The sequence below is a fragment of the Mustela putorius genome, unplaced genomic scaffold (genome assembly GCF_011764305.1).
Source record: "Mustela putorius furo isolate JIRA1106 unplaced genomic scaffold, ASM1176430v1.1 tig00003834_pilon_pilon_pilon, whole genome shotgun sequence".
Classification (NCBI taxonomy): Eukaryota; Metazoa; Chordata; class Mammalia; order Carnivora; family Mustelidae; genus Mustela; species Mustela putorius.
This window is the reverse complement of record NW_025421987.1, coordinates 121,641,202-121,658,435: the sequence shown is the minus strand read 5'-3', so window position 1 is coordinate 121,658,435 and position 17,234 is coordinate 121,641,202. Positions and strand designations below refer to the sequence as shown.

Sequence of the window (17,234 nt, the reverse complement as noted above, 5' to 3'; positions counted from 1 at the left end):
ACTAAGGTCTAATAGTTTGTTCTCCTGAAGATGCGGAACCATGAGATAACTAGAACAAGAAGTTCCAGCTAGTAAATAATGAAAGGCAGATAAAAATGAACTTAATGGTATATTTTTTATATATTGCTTTTAACAAATGCACACAGGTCATGTGATGGTCTAGTTGAACAACTTTTCTTAAATGAGAATGTGAGAAGTTTGTTTTAACAGTTTCAAAGAGGTATAATTCACACAAAATAAACTGCACATATTTAAAATGTGTAATATGATAAGCTTTGAATATGTATATCTCTGTGAAATAACAATTAAGATGGTGAACATATCCACCTACAAGTGTTCTTGTGTCCATTTTTACCTTCCCTTATGCTCCTCACTCCCCCACCCCAGGCATTCATTAATCTGCTCGTTGCACTCTAGATTAGTCAGCATTTTAGAATTTCATCTAAATGGAATTATATAGTACATACTCCTATTTGTCTGGCTTCTTTTAGGCAGCATGATTATTTGGAGATCTGTCCCTCCAGTTTTCATAGTGTATCAATAGTTCATTCCTTTTTATTTTGAAGTAGTAGTCCATTGTATGGATTTATCATGGTTTGTTTTCTATTCATCTGTTAATGGACATTAGAGTGCCAGTACTTGGTTATAACAGATAAAGCTGTGACGAACATTTGTGTTTTTGTATGGATACATACTTTTAAAAATCTTGCATTGGGGAGCCTGTTTGGGGCTCAGTGGGTTAAGCATCTGATTCTTGATTTTGGCTCAGGTCATGATCTCAGGGTCCTGAGATAGAGACCTGCATCTGGCTCTACATTCAGTGTGAAGTCTGCTTGAGATTCTCTCTCTCCCTCTCCTTCTTCCCCTCCTGCTCATGTTCTCTCTCTCTCAGATGAATAAATTTTTTAAAAAGTCAATAAAAAAGTAAAAATCTTGGGTAAATACCTAGAAGTGAAATTACTGGAACATATGGTAGGTGTATGCTTAACTTTTTAAAAAACTGCCAAACTGTTGTCCAGAGTGGTTGTATACCATTTTTACAATCCCAGTTTTAGAGATTTGAACCCTACTCACACATTGAGAAAGGTTGAAGTGCATGATAGTATTTGTGGAAATCATCTTTTATTTTGATGTGTACATCTCTGAAATCATAAGGAGTAAGAAAGTAGAATTTACTTTTCATAGCCATCTGTCACAAAATCTCTCTTTTGAAGTAATCATATAATAAATATCTTTATTATTACTGTTTATTTGATATTTTTTGAACACTGACAGAGTTAGTCAGAGCTTGTTTAATTAATGTCTGTGTCAAGGAAAAAAAAACCCAAAATCAATAATTAAGACTGCCTTTGAAATTTCTAACATTAATCTATTTGAAATTTCTAACTTAAATAATCTAAATTTTGCCTCCATTACTACTTGTTAGGAAAGAATTAAGAATGGGTTTGACTTTCATCAGTTTCTTATCTGGATTTTAAAGTGTCAGTACATAGGTAGATAGTTCTCACCGATGAAATATAACATTTTATTTCAATTTACAAATAAATTATCCTGTATAGTGGAACTTGATAATGCACACACGGGCTTCAACCTATTGAACTATTACGTGCATTCACTCCTAGTAAGCTTTGGCCATTGTATTATGCCTTTCTTAAGAATATTCACTCATTCATTCAATTAATATTTATTATTGCATACTGTCACATACGAGGCAATGCCTGGGCCGTCTTTGCATTTCTCAGAATGCAATGTATTGCACACAGGTGCCGGACCACAAATACTTGTTAATTAACAGATGAATGACTGTTATCTTACCATATATTCTATACCTTTCATTAGAAGAGGACTAAAATCCCACTTACAGACTAGAACCTAGGAGCCTTTGCCGTAAGCACCCCCCCGCCTTTTAAGATTCTGTTGCTTAGGCAACAAGATTTCTCCATGCCTGCTTGCATTCTGTTGCCAAGGCAACAGGGTATCATTGGCAGGTTGGTCTGAGACATCGAATGTTTGCGGTTTGGGAGATGCCTGTGGCTCGCAACTTCTTTGATAAATCAGGGTATGCATAATCATATTCAAGCATGTGAATTGACTCTAGTCTTGGAGTTACATCCAAGACAACTGGACATTTTAGATCATCCAGCATTATATATGTGACTAGAAAGACCTAGTGTAACCTCAGGGCCTATTGGTCTTGCCTCCTTTTAGCTGAAGTCTTGCTTATTTTGACTTGTGGGTATTCTCTACTCCCCCTTTTCATAATCCATATCCAGTTTTACTTAAATAAATACTGTTTGATCACTACTTGCCAGAATCAACCTAGCCTATCAAGCTGTCTTACAGAAACAATGAATTATCAATAAGACCACTTTATTCCTTTTCTGTGCTAGTTCTAAACTTTTGTGGCTAATTGCTTGTTTGCTTCTAGCAGTTCTTGGAGTAGGAGAGGAGAGCCTCAGGGGTGCTGTTCTCCTTTCCGGTAGTGACATCACTGCTGTTAACTTCACAGATAGGGGACAAGAGAACCCCACATAATGCCGGTTTTTTTTCCACACATTATGAGTGTTGCTACCTGAAAGAGACTTCTAAGCAGTAAAGTGCTAGTTAGTTCAGATGGTATGATTACAGTAGCCTCAGAAGGCATTATCTTAATACTGTAAGTCACCTTTCTCATTTTGAAATGTTAAATATTTCTCCTTTTATCAACATCAGCTAGTACTAACTACTTTTCACAATTGAATTAAGTAATGTAATGCACCTCCCTTGGTCCAGAAGTATATTCAGAAGGATTTTACAAAATGAAAATTCTAGAACTCTATCTCCTTCATGGCTAAGACTCCTCTGACACAGTAATTATCCAAGTAATTTACCCTGCACTCGAAGCCATTCAGTGAGAAGTGGATTTAAGAAATTTCAAAGTTAATACCTTCAATCTCCACTTTACCCGTTATTGCTTTGGGGTGGAAGTTGTGGGCTAATATTCCAAACCAGTGCTTCAGTTTCTGCTTTGGCTTATAAATTCTGGATGAAGTTACCCCAGATCTGAAGAGAGTTGGAAGGGATGACCTTTCAGAATCCTTTGTAACCTTCCGTTTCTCTGAAATTCTGTTTCATCAGCCTGAAGTCCTATTAGTCAATTCCCATTTCAAAAGTTTCAGAGGACACAAGCTTCATTATATTAAGCCTTTTCACCAGAAAAGAACATTTCTGGAATGTTCTCTTTGTGTTAAATCATTTTTGTCTGTTTTCCAACTTACACTATCAAGGGAAACCATCCTCTGCAGCCATAATGTTCTGTTGGACATAAACATTCAATCCGATTCAGTCTAGAGGCAGACTTCCCTCAGGCTCTGCATAATTTCAATCTTTCGCCCATCTGTGGACCTAACAATCCTATAGTTAAATGTTTGTCACTTCTGGCTACAATGAGTCTGTTCTATTTGAAAATTTCAGATGACTAATCTTTCTTGTGATCCATGATATAATTTCCAGAGAAATTAACAGTTTTCCTGCTATACCCCTGCAAGCTTGTGAGTTTCAAGATGAGGGACTATTTCTTTTCACCATTCCTTCTGTATTGCCTGGCACAGTTTCTACACATAGTGGGCCCTTAATAAATATTGTTTTAATGAATGTGTGGTGGTTATTCTAAAGATCCCCTAAAGTTCATTATGCAGGAGTTTAGCGTTATATTAAGGAGTAACAAAGTTGGCAGCAACTTGGCAATGTCAGGATAGTCTGTTTCACATATATCACTGGCCCATTTTTTAATACGTACAAATGTTTGAAGCTTTGGATTCTTCAGGACAACTGGAATAGTCATCTACTTAGCTCGGCATGTGAGTGGTTATCAGCTATCAAAAGTACCCATAACCTTAGGAATAAAAGATCTCCACAAGTTACATTTTCTTTACCATTTAAGATTGTCTAAGAGGTATTGCTGGCTTAGCAGCTACAGGCCATGGGTATTAGCCTCAGGCATAATGTTTGTGAAGACAATGACAAGACCTTCCAAAGAAGAGTCTGGCATGCATTGTTGAATATGGAGGCCGATGGCCACATGTGGATCTTGAGCAGTTGAAATGTAGCTAGTGTGACTGAGGAATGAAATTTTAAAATTTTATTTTAATATTCATTTAAATATAAACAATGTCAGATATCTCATTAGATTTTTATAGTTAGTGCCTGCTAAAATAGTATTTTAGATAAATTTGGTTAAATAGGATATATTCTTAAAATTAACATCTCCTTTTTATTTCTACTTTTTGAAAATGTGGCTACCAGAAAACTTAAACTTTTATTTGTGATTTGCATGGCATTTCTGTTGGACAGTGGTAGACCTGTCTAGAAGGCTATGGCACAGGGTTACTCGTGCATGCTGTGATATACCATATGTCCAAAGATATTCTGCTCCTCAGCTCAGCCTAGAAGCACCCTGCCCATATTTGGATACTACTGAGATTATGCCCCTCTTTGACCTTTCTGAGGGCAGGGCTTATCCATTTTCTTTCTTTAAACATGCCCTTATCCCAGAACTAGGGAGAGTTATTAACTGTATAAGGCTGGCAAGTTTCTATTGACTTTTCACTGACTTAAGAACTTGTGCTGAGAAAGGGACAGAGACAATCGTGGGATCAGGAGAGGGCTGGCTTGGTGGGAGTTAGGAGGAGTGAAGAAGGAAAAAGGAAAAAGGAAGGAACTTACAATCGGCTTTGGTATTATTCCTGTACTCCAGCTGGGAGGAGGGTAAATGAGAGCCAATTTTGTTTTGCTTCATAATTTAGGTATGTGTTACATTTATATATCAAGATTTCTGTGCTTATAATGAAAATGTTGGGGTAAGAGATTTACTAGCCATGTTTATTTGTATTTAAATCCCTCCCTCCATTCCTACTCAGCAGATACCTATCATGTGCCTTGAATGTAGTAGATGTTCAGTATGTTTTTGTTGGGCTTAAATTTTGCATTACATTTTGTTACATTAAATTTGGTATAGTTCTTATAACTTGTCAGGGCACAGATGTTTCTTATTTCATTCCAAAATAACTATTAATAAATTAGCTGTAGATATCAGCAGAAAAAACAAGGTCAAAGGTTATTTATGGCTGTCCCTGGTGGTCTCTAAGGCCACCTCCAGGGGGTGGCACTAGACCAAAAATGCAAAATGATCAGGAAGTCTTGAATTTCAGGGCAAGGCAAACGAGCGATGTTAATAACACTGAAAACAAGGAAAAATATAATCCTCTTAAATGCAAAAGTCATCTTATTTCATAGGAATAGTTAAAATTTCTTTTTTAAGACAACAGGATCAAAGCATTAAAAAATACCACATGTGAAATTATAAACACTTGTATTTTTTACAGATTTAATTTATTTTAAAAAGAGAGAGGGCATGCCCAGAAGTGAGGCAGAAGGGCAGAGGGAGAGAAAGAATTTCTGGCAGACTCCCTGCTGAGCAAGAGGCCTGATTTGGGGCTCAATCTCATGACCCAGGGTCATGAACTGAGCTAAAATCAAGAGTCAGATGCTTAACTGACTGAGCTATCCAAGTAGTTATTTTAATGTAACTTTATCATTTTGATTTTAAGTATAAGAAGATTATCTAAGACACTAAGATGTAGGTTCTTAGTTATTCTTAGAGCTTATAAATCACTGTGATGAGACAGGGTTCTTCGATGTGCCAGTAGAATGTGAGGTCTGCTAGGGTTTGAATGGGCTTGTTTTCCTCTTTATTAAGCTTCTGAGAGCATCTTGAAGGAAAATAATCTTTTTTTATTTTTGTATTATAAACCATGGTAAGGTATAGACTTTCAGTCAGTGTTGACCAAGTCCAAGTCGAATAAACCCTTCTAATAGCCCCTAATTCTGTTTTCAGGGACTTCACTGGTGGATTCGGATCCAGACCAAGACCAGGTAATTTCGTGTTAGCAGTAACAAATTTGTGCATGCCTCCCTGATATTCAGTGTGATTTATGTTACAGTTTCATATCTTTCCCCCTTTTATTTCTTCAGCTTTGCTGCCTCTTGACCTGCTTCTGAAAGTACCACCCCTCATGCTCAGGGCCCACGTTAAGGAGATAGAGGCCGAGTTAGTGACGGGGTGGCAGTCCCATAGCCTTCCCGCTGTGATTCTTCGCAATCTCAAAGATCATGGTAGTACTTATTAGATCAAGTTTATGTCAAGCCCACAATGGGTGAATACAGAATTATAGTTGGGCCTGAAATGCCTGAATGATTCTTGGGAGGTAATTTTAATACAAACGGCAGGAGAATTTCATTTTGTTCATCCACGATTATTAGTTTGGCAATTTAATAGTATCAAGATGCTTTCTGTGTTCACTTAATTTGATTGAAATAATATAGGCTATTTTTCTAAAGTTTACATTTTTGTTTTGGTGGGGATGTTAACCAGTTCAATTATTTGTGCTTAAAATGTATACCTATGAACAAAAATAATAGTTGTTTTACATTCATATTTCTTTTCTTTATTTTTTTTTTAGAGAGAGAAAGAGAGAAAAGGGTGGGGAGGATCAGAGGGGGGATGGATTCTTAAGCAGGCTCCACACCTGGCATAGGGCACGATGCGGGGTTCAGTCTCATGACTCTGAGATCATGGCATGAGCCAAAATCAAGAGTTGGATGCTTAACCAACTGAGCCACCCAGGCACCCTACATTCACATTTCTAGAAACTCTACACCTATATGATATAAGGGAGTGAAGTTTATCTTTATTTCCTTTATTCTGACATAGCTAGTCTTTTTTGGTTACTTCTATTTGTATTTGATTAAAACAATATTATATAACATTGTTTTTCTAATAATTTAGAAATTAGAGATTCTTAAAACATAAAAGTAATGGTTTGGGGGAAAACAGAGTGTGTTAGTTGATGTTTCAAATTTCTATTAAAGAGGACCAAAGTTCAATAGTAATAGTTAAACTGTTAGCTAAACCTGGACAATTCAGGGAAAACATATGGTGATCATACTTTTAACATACGTATGAATATGTGCCTCTTTAGTATAAAGTTCTACTTTACTGTTTGATTAATTTGGAATATTGCTCATTGCTGTTTTCATTTTGGCTTCCTTAATTCACGTTCTTTTGTAGAGTTAACACCTATGGTGAACATAAGCGATGTGAATTGATTTACTGTAACATTAGTCCATGTCTTCACTTTTATTAAATTTGCTTTGGAAGAGTTATTGACAGTCTGGGGCCATTTACACCATCAGCATAGATGCAAAAAAAGATGGTTTTGTTATTAAGATGTCCATAGCTATCATGCTGACCATGCTGTTTGGCATAAGGTAAGTTTATACATAACATAATCATGAAGCTAAAATTGTTGTTGATTGATTTTATAATAACAAAGCAGAAAAATGTATTTATGTAAGCAATTCACAGTTCTGCTGTGACTCATAATAGGAATTCTGTTTCTGAAAGGGCATGTTGAATTGGCCCAGTTTAAGACTTATTTTATATCCATGAAATTGGTCAGATCTCTTGACCTTTAAACAAACTAACTGCATGATAGCACAGTTTGCATGTAATATATTGTATTTCTTAGAGTGTGTTAGACCATCATAAAGTATACTGACAGATATTGTAGAATATATACTATAGTGTTGTCAGTGAATGCTAAAGTTCACCCACACAGAACTCTATTTCTACTAATGTTATAGACACATTAGTGCATATGAAAGCATTTGGGTTGGTATCTATGGGTTATTCTAACTTTAAGTAAAAGAACTCTTGATTTTTCTCCATCTTAATGCAAAATTACTTTTCTGCTTAATAGAGAAGTCATACTTTTTAAAGTGTTGAGTTATTGACAGTGATGTGACTTATCACGTCTGCAAATGATGCTCCATTCCAGTTGTTACCCCCATTGTCTCTAGCCTAAGAAAATGAAGAGGTGACATTAATAGAGCCCTCCAACAATAGGGAAGCATGTTTGGATCAAAGTGTCATGAGACACTATTGGTTTGGGCAGTTGTAAGTTATATCTTGAATATTAGTTACTCAAAATAGGTAAAGCATGAAATGTGTGGATGATTAGCTTTTCTTTTCTTTTTCTTTTTATTTTTTCACAAGCAGTCTATATTAATGTATTTTCATTTATTTAACATTTGATTTAGCCTTTTTGGGTAGATAAGAACATGCTTGGATGAAAGGAACATTGTATATAACCAACAGCCCCAGCCTTGTATCGTCTAAATGTTCCAGAAAAAACTGTCAGGGAGGGAAGAATTTTGTCAAAACTTGGGTGTGCTCCTAGGACCATATCTAGAATGTAAACATCATTTTCCATATGCTCTGGCCGAAAAAATGGTGAGAGCTGTGATTTTAGAGTACCAAGTGGCTCTCTTATAATATAATTTTGTCTCTCTGGTCGTCCTAAAGTGAACTTCTAGCTTCATATTGTGGTGATACAAACTCCTGTAGAACGAATAACTATGGAACCATTTCAAGTTAGCACTACTAAAGTCTTCCTGTTCTGTCTTTTAATACTAACAAGATTGGGTAAAGAATTTATTTTATACATATTTTACACATATGATATATACATATACAGATACATGCAGTTCTTTGCCGTCAGAAATGGAAACTTAAGAATTTCTATCTTGCATGGACGAAAATATTGACACTAATTAACATGGATTGAATGAACGAACAAACATTTTTAACATGTTAAGTATTTTAGTTGCATTTCTCTAACTTTAGTCACTGATGGATTACCTAAGTACACAAATTTGACCATATCAGAGTATCATCTGTACTATTCTTTTCCTAATATAGGTTTCTTAATTTGACTCACTTTCTCAACTTAAATTTAGTTAAGGGAGAGTTTATATTCTTGCTACAAATGCAAAACTAGTATAGAATGACTTACCAAAAATAGATGGCAATTATAAAAATAAATGAAGTATAAGCAAAAAAAAGTATTAAATTCTAGCTAGATATTGTTATCTGCTTATCCTGAGGTCTGTTTACTTTGTTATGAAGGAACATTAGTTACTGTTTGAGAAATGGTGTTGATATACTTGTTTTATACTAACCTACTCCTTAATATAATCAAAAGAAAAGAAAATTGGAAAAGTTTTATATCTATTCTAATTAAAATGCAAGATTATGCTGTATTAAGTGCCCCCTGCTTTACGAGACTCAGTTCTTTAAAAAAATAATTGGTTGGTTCTGTTGTGTGTCAGTCTAACAACTAGATATTTTGTATGGGGGAAGCATGTGGTGTGTTGTGTCTGAAAAAGAAACAGGTCTTTCCTCTTGAGGTAGGGGACATGGTGTCATATATTTGTGAAAACTAAATCATACCAAAACATTTTATGAGGATTTTATCCTTTGTCAAGTACATTGAGTACATTTTAATAATGTGGTTGCCATTAACATGGGTCAAATGTAAATTTTCGGAAGCCCAAGTTTCAAGTGCAAATGTAATGTCAACTAAGAATATGGCCTAATTTGACTAGATTAACACTGACATTTCCTCTCCCTTGCTCACTTTTCCATTTCACAGCAGTGAAGAGCCAGGCACTGCGCTGATATATGAGAATTCTTATGCTCTGCATTTTGAATAGGAATTGTCACTTCATGATTTCTGGGCTCTTAATTATGCTTTCTTACTAGATGACTGAGAAGCTATTTTTATACTTGTCTTTTGTTCATAAAGGTCAGATCTAAATAAAGTAGTCAGTGTTTCATCCAAGTATTCCAGAGAGCATAGCTTAATATTCCTGCCCTTGTCATTAGCAACCTTCAGTAGCTCACTTTCAAGTTAGTTATGGATATACAGTAATTAATGCTAAATTTTGCAATTACCAAAGTGGTTTGGAGTACATGCCTTCTCTTGTTTTATTTCATGGCCATTCTTTTAGCATATAAAAAAGTGCTCCCCAGATTTTAATAGAATTTCTTATAATGCTTGTCTATACCATGCAATTTGACATATAATTATATACTTTTATATATTGTTGTTGGGATTTGGATATATTGGTTAGAGTTCCCAACCAAATTATAAGTTTAAATATATCTTGGGTACTTTCTCTGAGGTCAGGCCCCTGAAAACTACTTATCGAGTAACCGATGCATATTACCACAATATAAACTGTTGTTCATCCTTGCTACTGAGAGCAACTTGCATAAGTCATCTTATGATGACTTAAAGAATGGGGAAAAATGATACTTTTAATGTTAGATTTAAGATTGGGGAAGTGGTGGGAGGCAATAAATTTCTTTTACCAGTGGTGATTTCCTTCCTAATTCTTCCTGCCAAAGGAGATAGGTCCCAGGTGAATGCTGCCTGGAGATGTAGATTTTTTTCAAGTTCTTCTCTCCAAAGAGATACTCAGTCTCATGGACGTTACTGAGGATTCCAATCCAAGACCAAAATTTGCAAATTGCAGATCAGCTATTGAATGGCAGCCCACAACCCTGCCTTGGGAGTTTTTGTCCTGGGGGCAAGGCTAAGTGGAAGGAGGGGAAGAAAGCTACAACACCATTCAGTAGGAATAAAGGAGGTCGGTGTGGCTGGGATAGATTGTAGCAATGTACAAAATAATTGAGTCAATGGAGAAAGACAAGGCTCTCAAATTCCAGACTATTATTACTAATGCTTTTTAATAGAACTTAAAAACAGTTTCAGAGTGCTTACAATCCCCTCTGAATTATTTACATATGGTACTTTGAATATTGAGTACAGTGACAGGTGAGTCAATATTAATAAGAAAGAGGCAAGAGACCTCTTTCTTCTAGCTAACCAACCACCTGCCCTCTCATATAGCTGAGACCTCACTATTCTTCTTAATTAATGAATTAATTAATTTGAGAGAGAGAGAATGAGTGTGCACACAGGTGTGGGGGCAGAGGGAGGCAGACAATCCTGAAGCAGACTCCCCACTGAGCACAGAGCCCAATGCAGGGCTCAGTCCTAGGACCCTGAGATCATGACCTGAGCTGAAATCAAGAGTTGGCCGTTTAACCAACTGAGCCACCTAGGTGTCCCATAGAACCCACCTTTTTTTTTTTTTTAAGATTTTATTTATTTATTTATTTGAGAGAGAGAGATAGACTGAGAGAAGAGAGAGCACAAGCAGGGCAGAGGAAAGTGAGAAGTAGACTCCCCACTGGGCACAGAGCCTGAAGCGGGACTCGAGCTCATGACTCTTGAGATCGTGAGCTAAGCTGAAGGTAGCCGCTTAACCAAGTGAGCCACCCAGGTGCCCTCCACCTTTTTAAAATATATTTTATTTATTTATTAAAGAAAGAGAAAGCACATGCAAGGGGAAGGGCAGAAGGAAAGGGAGAGTGAAAAGCAGACTCCCCATTTAGAGGGAGCCCTATGTGGGGCTCGATCTCCCTGTCCTGGAATCCTGAAGGCAGACTCTTTTTTTTTTTTTTTTTTTTTTTAAAGATTTTATTTATTTATTTGACAGAGAGAGAGAGAGAATCACAAGTAGGCAGAGAGGCAGGCAGGGCAGGGGGGAAGCAGGCTCCCTGCTGAGCAGAGAGCCCGATGTGTGACTCAATCCCAGGACCCTGAGATCATGACCTGGGCTGAAGGCAGAGGCTTAACCCACTAAGCCACCCAGGCGCCCCCTGAAGGCAGATTCTTAACTGACTGAGCCACCCAGGTGCCCCAGACCTCACCCATTCTTAACTGACATTCCTCACTGTGGGTTCTATAGATTATTTGGGATATTTTAGAGAGTGTGTTAATTTTTTAAAAAAATTATACAACTATTTCTTGTTTTCTACTGTATCGGAATGCAAAAGCACAATTCTTCTTTAAGTTATTCTTTAGCAAGTGTCCTAGTTTTATTTAACCCATTATTGATAGAACTAGATGGAGAATAAAAGAGCTAGTTCCAAGAGCATTTGAAGAACAAGGATTTGTATAGTCAAGAAAGAAAAGCTGAAATAACATTGTTAATTGAGCATAAGACTGGTGAAATAAAACTATATATTTTTGTAGTTAACTTATTGATCAGTGTGTAAAGTCATACCAATACATCAGTTTCTGCAAGTCATACCAATACATCATACCAATACATCAATTTCTGCAGTCATATCAATACATCAATACATCAATTTCTGCATACCAATACATCAATACATACAATAGGATGTAAACTGCTTGTACCTTTATTGGTGTGAATTATTGGTTAGGTATACTGGGACATTACCCAGTAGCATTAGACTGGGATCAAATGGAATTATTAGAAAATGCTCTAGCATATTGTCTGAGATTCATACAATAATAATTTTTCCTATTCTCCATGACTGGGATAAATTCTTCTTGTTCAGGTAATTGAATGGGGCTTGGTGTGCCATCTTTTCTTTTAGTGTTGTTTTGTTTTGTTCTTTAGTTTGATTGATTAATTTTGTATCCACAGTGCTGAACATAGTGTGTTTTTGCACCACAATATTTTCTTCTTGAGAATTCTGGGTTACATCAATAGAGTTGACTCTTTAAAAAAAATATTCCCTCTAGGAAGACTAAAGGGAGCAAACATGACTTGCATAGTCATTGTAGCATAGTAAAAGAAATAACTAAGTCAGTGGAGAAGAGTCAGGCTGAATGGACTACACCAAATGCATATGCTATTTTTAGGCCACAGATTGAATACCAAAAATCTAACTTTTTATATTTTCCCAACGCTAAACTTAATTTTTATATGGAGCCCCATTCCACATATCAGAACACAGGGTCAATTACCTAATAGGTAAATTTCAGTGTGTTAGTGATTTCTTTGTCAGCTTAAAATTAGACAAGCTGAGGCTTGCTCTTCTCTCTGTTCTCTGAGTGGCATTTTTGGCCTTGTGGTACTGGGGTTTTGAGACAGCCTGTGCTGGTATTTGATCTGACTACTGAGTATGCTTATCCTTCCACATTGACATCCAAAGAATGTAGTGGCACGACCGTGCCTGATTTCCAGTTCCCAGCCCACACGGTTTCATCCGTGGCCATGAATGAAAGCAAGACCTCTATAGGGCACACTCTCTCATTCTGGCAGTTCACCATCTCAGGGGCCTGGGAGGGTTCACTGGTTCTTCTCCACTTCTCTGGGCCTGGAAACTTCAGAACTCAGCAGGCTCTCTGTCTCTGACACCCTGGAAAGCTATATCTCCTATCCCACCCTACCCCCTGCTGTGGTGCAGGGAACATCTCATGACTAGGGTTCTCAGCGTTCCCTACAGGACCTGAGCCCACAGCCCTACCACTCTTGAGGGAAAGGTTGCTTGGCAACAATTCTTTTGAATCTCTCTTGCCTTCTTCTTAGACTATTGCTTTTAAAGCCCAGAAATGTACTCTCACTGTTCTTTGGTTCCTCTCTGCTACCCCATCTTGGGCAATGCTAGCCTCACACTCCACTGCTTGACAATAGGAGGCTTCTGAAGTCAAAAGTAAGTGTAGAAAATGATGTAGCAGTAAATTCTCTACACCACATCCGCCTTGGGTATTATATAATCACTTCTAGGAACTTTGACCTTAGACATCCCGAGATTATATTTTAGAGCTTGAAAAAGTAACTAAAGAGGTTGCACGTTTAGAAGTGAGGAAAACCCTAATCCTCACACATGAACAAATTAAACATGAACAGGATGTGAGATGCGTATTATAAAGGTGAAGGTGAAGGAAGGTCTTCAATGCAGCCTTGCTTTTTTGGCCTTTAAACAGCTTGTTTCTGAAGATTCCAGTGAAAGGGGATGAAAAAGTCTGATCACCCAGTGAGTAAAAAGAAGCTGAGACTTTGATGGAGCTTCCTGCCATCCTGTGGAAAATACTGCCAGGGGAAGTAGGAGGAAGTGGGGCGGGCTGGAGGCGAAGGGGGGTGACTAGGTGCATACTGTCAAGTCTCTTCCTAATAATTCCTACCTGCTTGTGGAAGTGCTGGTCAGTCTTGAGAAGGATTCCATTTCCAAGCCCACTAGTCATCATCCTCTCTGTCACTTCCCTCTCACTTTCCATGGGATGTCCTTCTCCCAGTGACTGGAATCCAGTCTTCAGCAGTGTTCTTGGCTTCTGTTCCCCATGGTCAGATGGCCACCATCATGCTATTCCAAAGGTCTTCTGACTTTGGCTCTGGGCTGCTTCTTATGAGACGGCCTTTTCTGAAACACAGTCACCCTTATGGCTCCTCACCATCGTATACAGTGCCTGACTACCTCTTTAGCTATACTCAGTATTGTACCTTTTTATTATATAGCACACTAGATAAATTAGACAGCTTGCTGACGCCTTCACTTAGTTGACTCCTGCTTTTGCTGAAAACCGTTCCTTCTGCTCAGAACCTGCCACTCATGTATACCTTCCCTCACACCAAATCCATGTCCTATGCTTCTGCTTATTGAAGGCTTACCAATTCTCCCTGGTCTTCTCACTTGTTAACTCTCTATCCCCCATCTTCTGGTTATCTGGGTGAATTTTTCATGAACCTTTTTAGGTGCAGTATCCTTTGTTGTACTTCTGGTGCCTTCTACGCTGTTGGCCGTAGATGTAGATTGTTGAACATTTGTAGTTTTGAACTATTATTCAGTTACTTTATTTCATTTTACAGAAGCTAAGGAAAAAGGTGAGAGTAAATCTGATTTACTCTACTAAAATTTAAAGGGTTGCATTGTCTTTCAACAGGGCGTTTGGTCAAATACAGAGAAGCCAATATATGCTTTGGCCCCATCCATAGAGTAAAATTATTCCTTGCTTCTTCAGAATCCAAAATGTTCTCTTCTGCAGTTGTTCAGAATTTCCTGACTCTCAGCAGAGAGAATTCAGAAAAATAGGAGTCTATATTATATCTTGGTCAACTTGGTTACAAACTTGAAGTGTAATCCATATTTTGTTCAAATCGTAGTAATTAACAGCTTCAGGGCTTGTGTTGTGAATTGTAGTTTCCATAGACTGGATATATAGCAAAAATCAAGTCTCAAAGCACCAGGAAAAAACCCCTAACTTGTCTATTGTAATGTGCCATGAGTAAAAAAGCAGAGAGAGTATACTACACAGACTACAAAGACCTAATGCTTCCTGTTTACTACTAGTAGATGCTTTCCAAAAATATTTAATCCATTAAATGTACAAAGGCCTAGATAGAACATCATGTTAAAAATAGTGACCCTTTTGGCACCTGGGTGGCTCAGCGGGTTAAAGCCTCTGCCTTCGGCTTAGATCATGATTCCAGGGTCCTGGGATTGAACCCCTCATCGGGCTCTCTGCTCAGCAGGAGCCTGCTTCCCCCCCCCTCCCCCGCCTGCCTCTCTGTCTCCTTGTGATCTTTGTCTGTCAAATAAATAAATAAAATCTTTAAAAAAAATAGTGACCCTTTTAAGAGAAATAGTATTTGAAGCCTCGGAAGGAGCATAAATATTACTTTATATTGGAGGTAACCAGAGGAATTGTGTTAGTGATGAGTCATGAAGAGAAGTGGGAGCCCCTCAGCTCCTGTTTAGACTCATTCAGTGAGTATCTTAGGACCTGCTTCATTTCATGGTCCAGCCATCACCTGCTCTGTGATGTCACTGGACAGTTTCCTTAACCTTAACCTTCCTTAAAAAAAAAAAAATTTTTTTTTAAAGATTTATTTATTATTTTAGAGAGAGAGCACATGAGTAAGGGGAGGGACAGAGGGAGAGAATTCCAATCAGCCTCTGCTCTGGACATGGAGCAACATGTGGGGCTTGATCTCATGACCCTGAGATCATGACCTGAACCTAAACCAAGAGTTAGAAGACCAACCGACTGTGCCACCCAGGTGCCCCATCTAATCTTACTCTCTTAATCTGTAAGACGAGACAAGAACAGCTACCCTTCAGAAGTTTTCAAGGATTAGATGAAGCTGAATATGTAAAACCCATCCCCGTGTTTGCCCCAAGTTCATGCTGAAAAAGCACTGGTCTTCCTTTAGGTTCTCCTACTTTTTACCCTAGAGAGGTGGGAAAAAAAATTGCTGTTTAGGCTCATGCTCACCAGAGTAAGATAACAAATATAATTACTTTTAAAAATTTCTGATACCTTTAAATAAATTAACTTTTATAAGGAATTTTGAAGTTTCCTTAAGTTTTAAAATTAAATCCACTAATTAAAGTCACTATTATAATAAAACTAGAAAAGGAATTTAAAATTGAGTCAATTTTAAACTTAGGTTTGATTTAAATTTTAATAGGACCAAATATTGTCTATCTTTTGTAGTAGGAACTACATGTTTTCATATGAATCATAGGAATACTATAAATGACTGACATTGGAACATAATCAGCCTCTGTGATATTTTTTAAGAGAATATTATTTTAATAAAAATATTCAGGACAAAATTATCACCATAATTATGTGTTGTATGTTTTTTGTGAAAAGTTAGGAAACGTAGTATTTTTAGTTTGCCGATCTGACAGATTTATTGAGAGAGAACACTTTAAAACTCAGAATGGTATGGCTAACATTTGCCACAAATTTGGTAGTTATCAATATTTAAATAAACAATAAAAATTAAAAAAAAAAACAGTACATATGTGAATTTTTATCACTATTGTTTTCCTAAAATTATTAAGGGCTAAATAAATATACATTCTGATGTAAGGAAATATAAAATTTTGTGAGCATTTGATCAGGTAGAAGGGGGGGTTAATGGTTCTCATACCCAGGATGAGCTGAAGTAGTTCAGGAAATCAAGAGGGTTTGTAAATGGTATAGCCAGTATATAGAACTATCATTCGTAGTCTCAGAGTTCCTCTTCCCCTCCAGTCCTAACTCATGAGATTACTCACATCTCAGTAATCCTGCCAGAGCACCCCTGGAGTGCTGAACTGGTCCTGGGATCCCGTCTTGCCATTTTACAGCAGCAGTAGGTATCTGAGAGACTTCCTGGTGGTCTCTAAGACTAAAAATTACTTTTAGTCTAGGTGATAGGGATGGGATATACCCTTTAAATTGAAAAGAAGTAACAAATTAAGTAAAAATACTCTTAACATACAAAATACAATAAAATCATTAGTATTTAGACTACATAAAGAGCACTTACAAATCACTGCGAATAAGCAGCACGGGACGGAAACAGGAAATTCACCGAAGAAGTACAATAGCCTCTGTTAGGTAAACACAAAATAAAACAAATTCAGATGGGCAAAATTGAGAAGTTAGATAATGCATAGCGTTGATTAAGGTGTAGAAAAATGGATTCTCTTCCGGTCAGAGTGCAAATTGTTTCAGCTACTTAATATGTATTTG

At 37.1% G+C, this 17,234-nt stretch overlaps 1 protein-coding gene across 9 annotated transcripts in view; it reads left to right on the top strand.

Annotated features, from left to right (window-relative positions):
- NEK10 (NIMA related kinase 10) overlaps positions 1-17,234 on the top strand; it is a 238,958-nt gene that overhangs the window by 185,103 nt on the left and 36,621 nt on the right. For 6 of the 9 annotated variants that reach the window (XM_013057173.2, XM_004754324.3, XM_004754323.3 and 3 more), the window contains 2 exons: positions 5,876-5,913; positions 6,013-6,153. In XM_013057173.2, the coding sequence (XP_012912627.1) occupies positions 5,876-5,913; positions 6,013-6,153 (179 nt within the window). Of the gene's footprint in view, positions 1-5,875; positions 5,914-6,012; positions 6,154-7,108; positions 10,918-17,234 lie in introns of those variants that run through there. The other 3 variants (XM_004754326.3, XM_004754325.3, XM_045088983.1) reach the window with 2 other exon arrangements.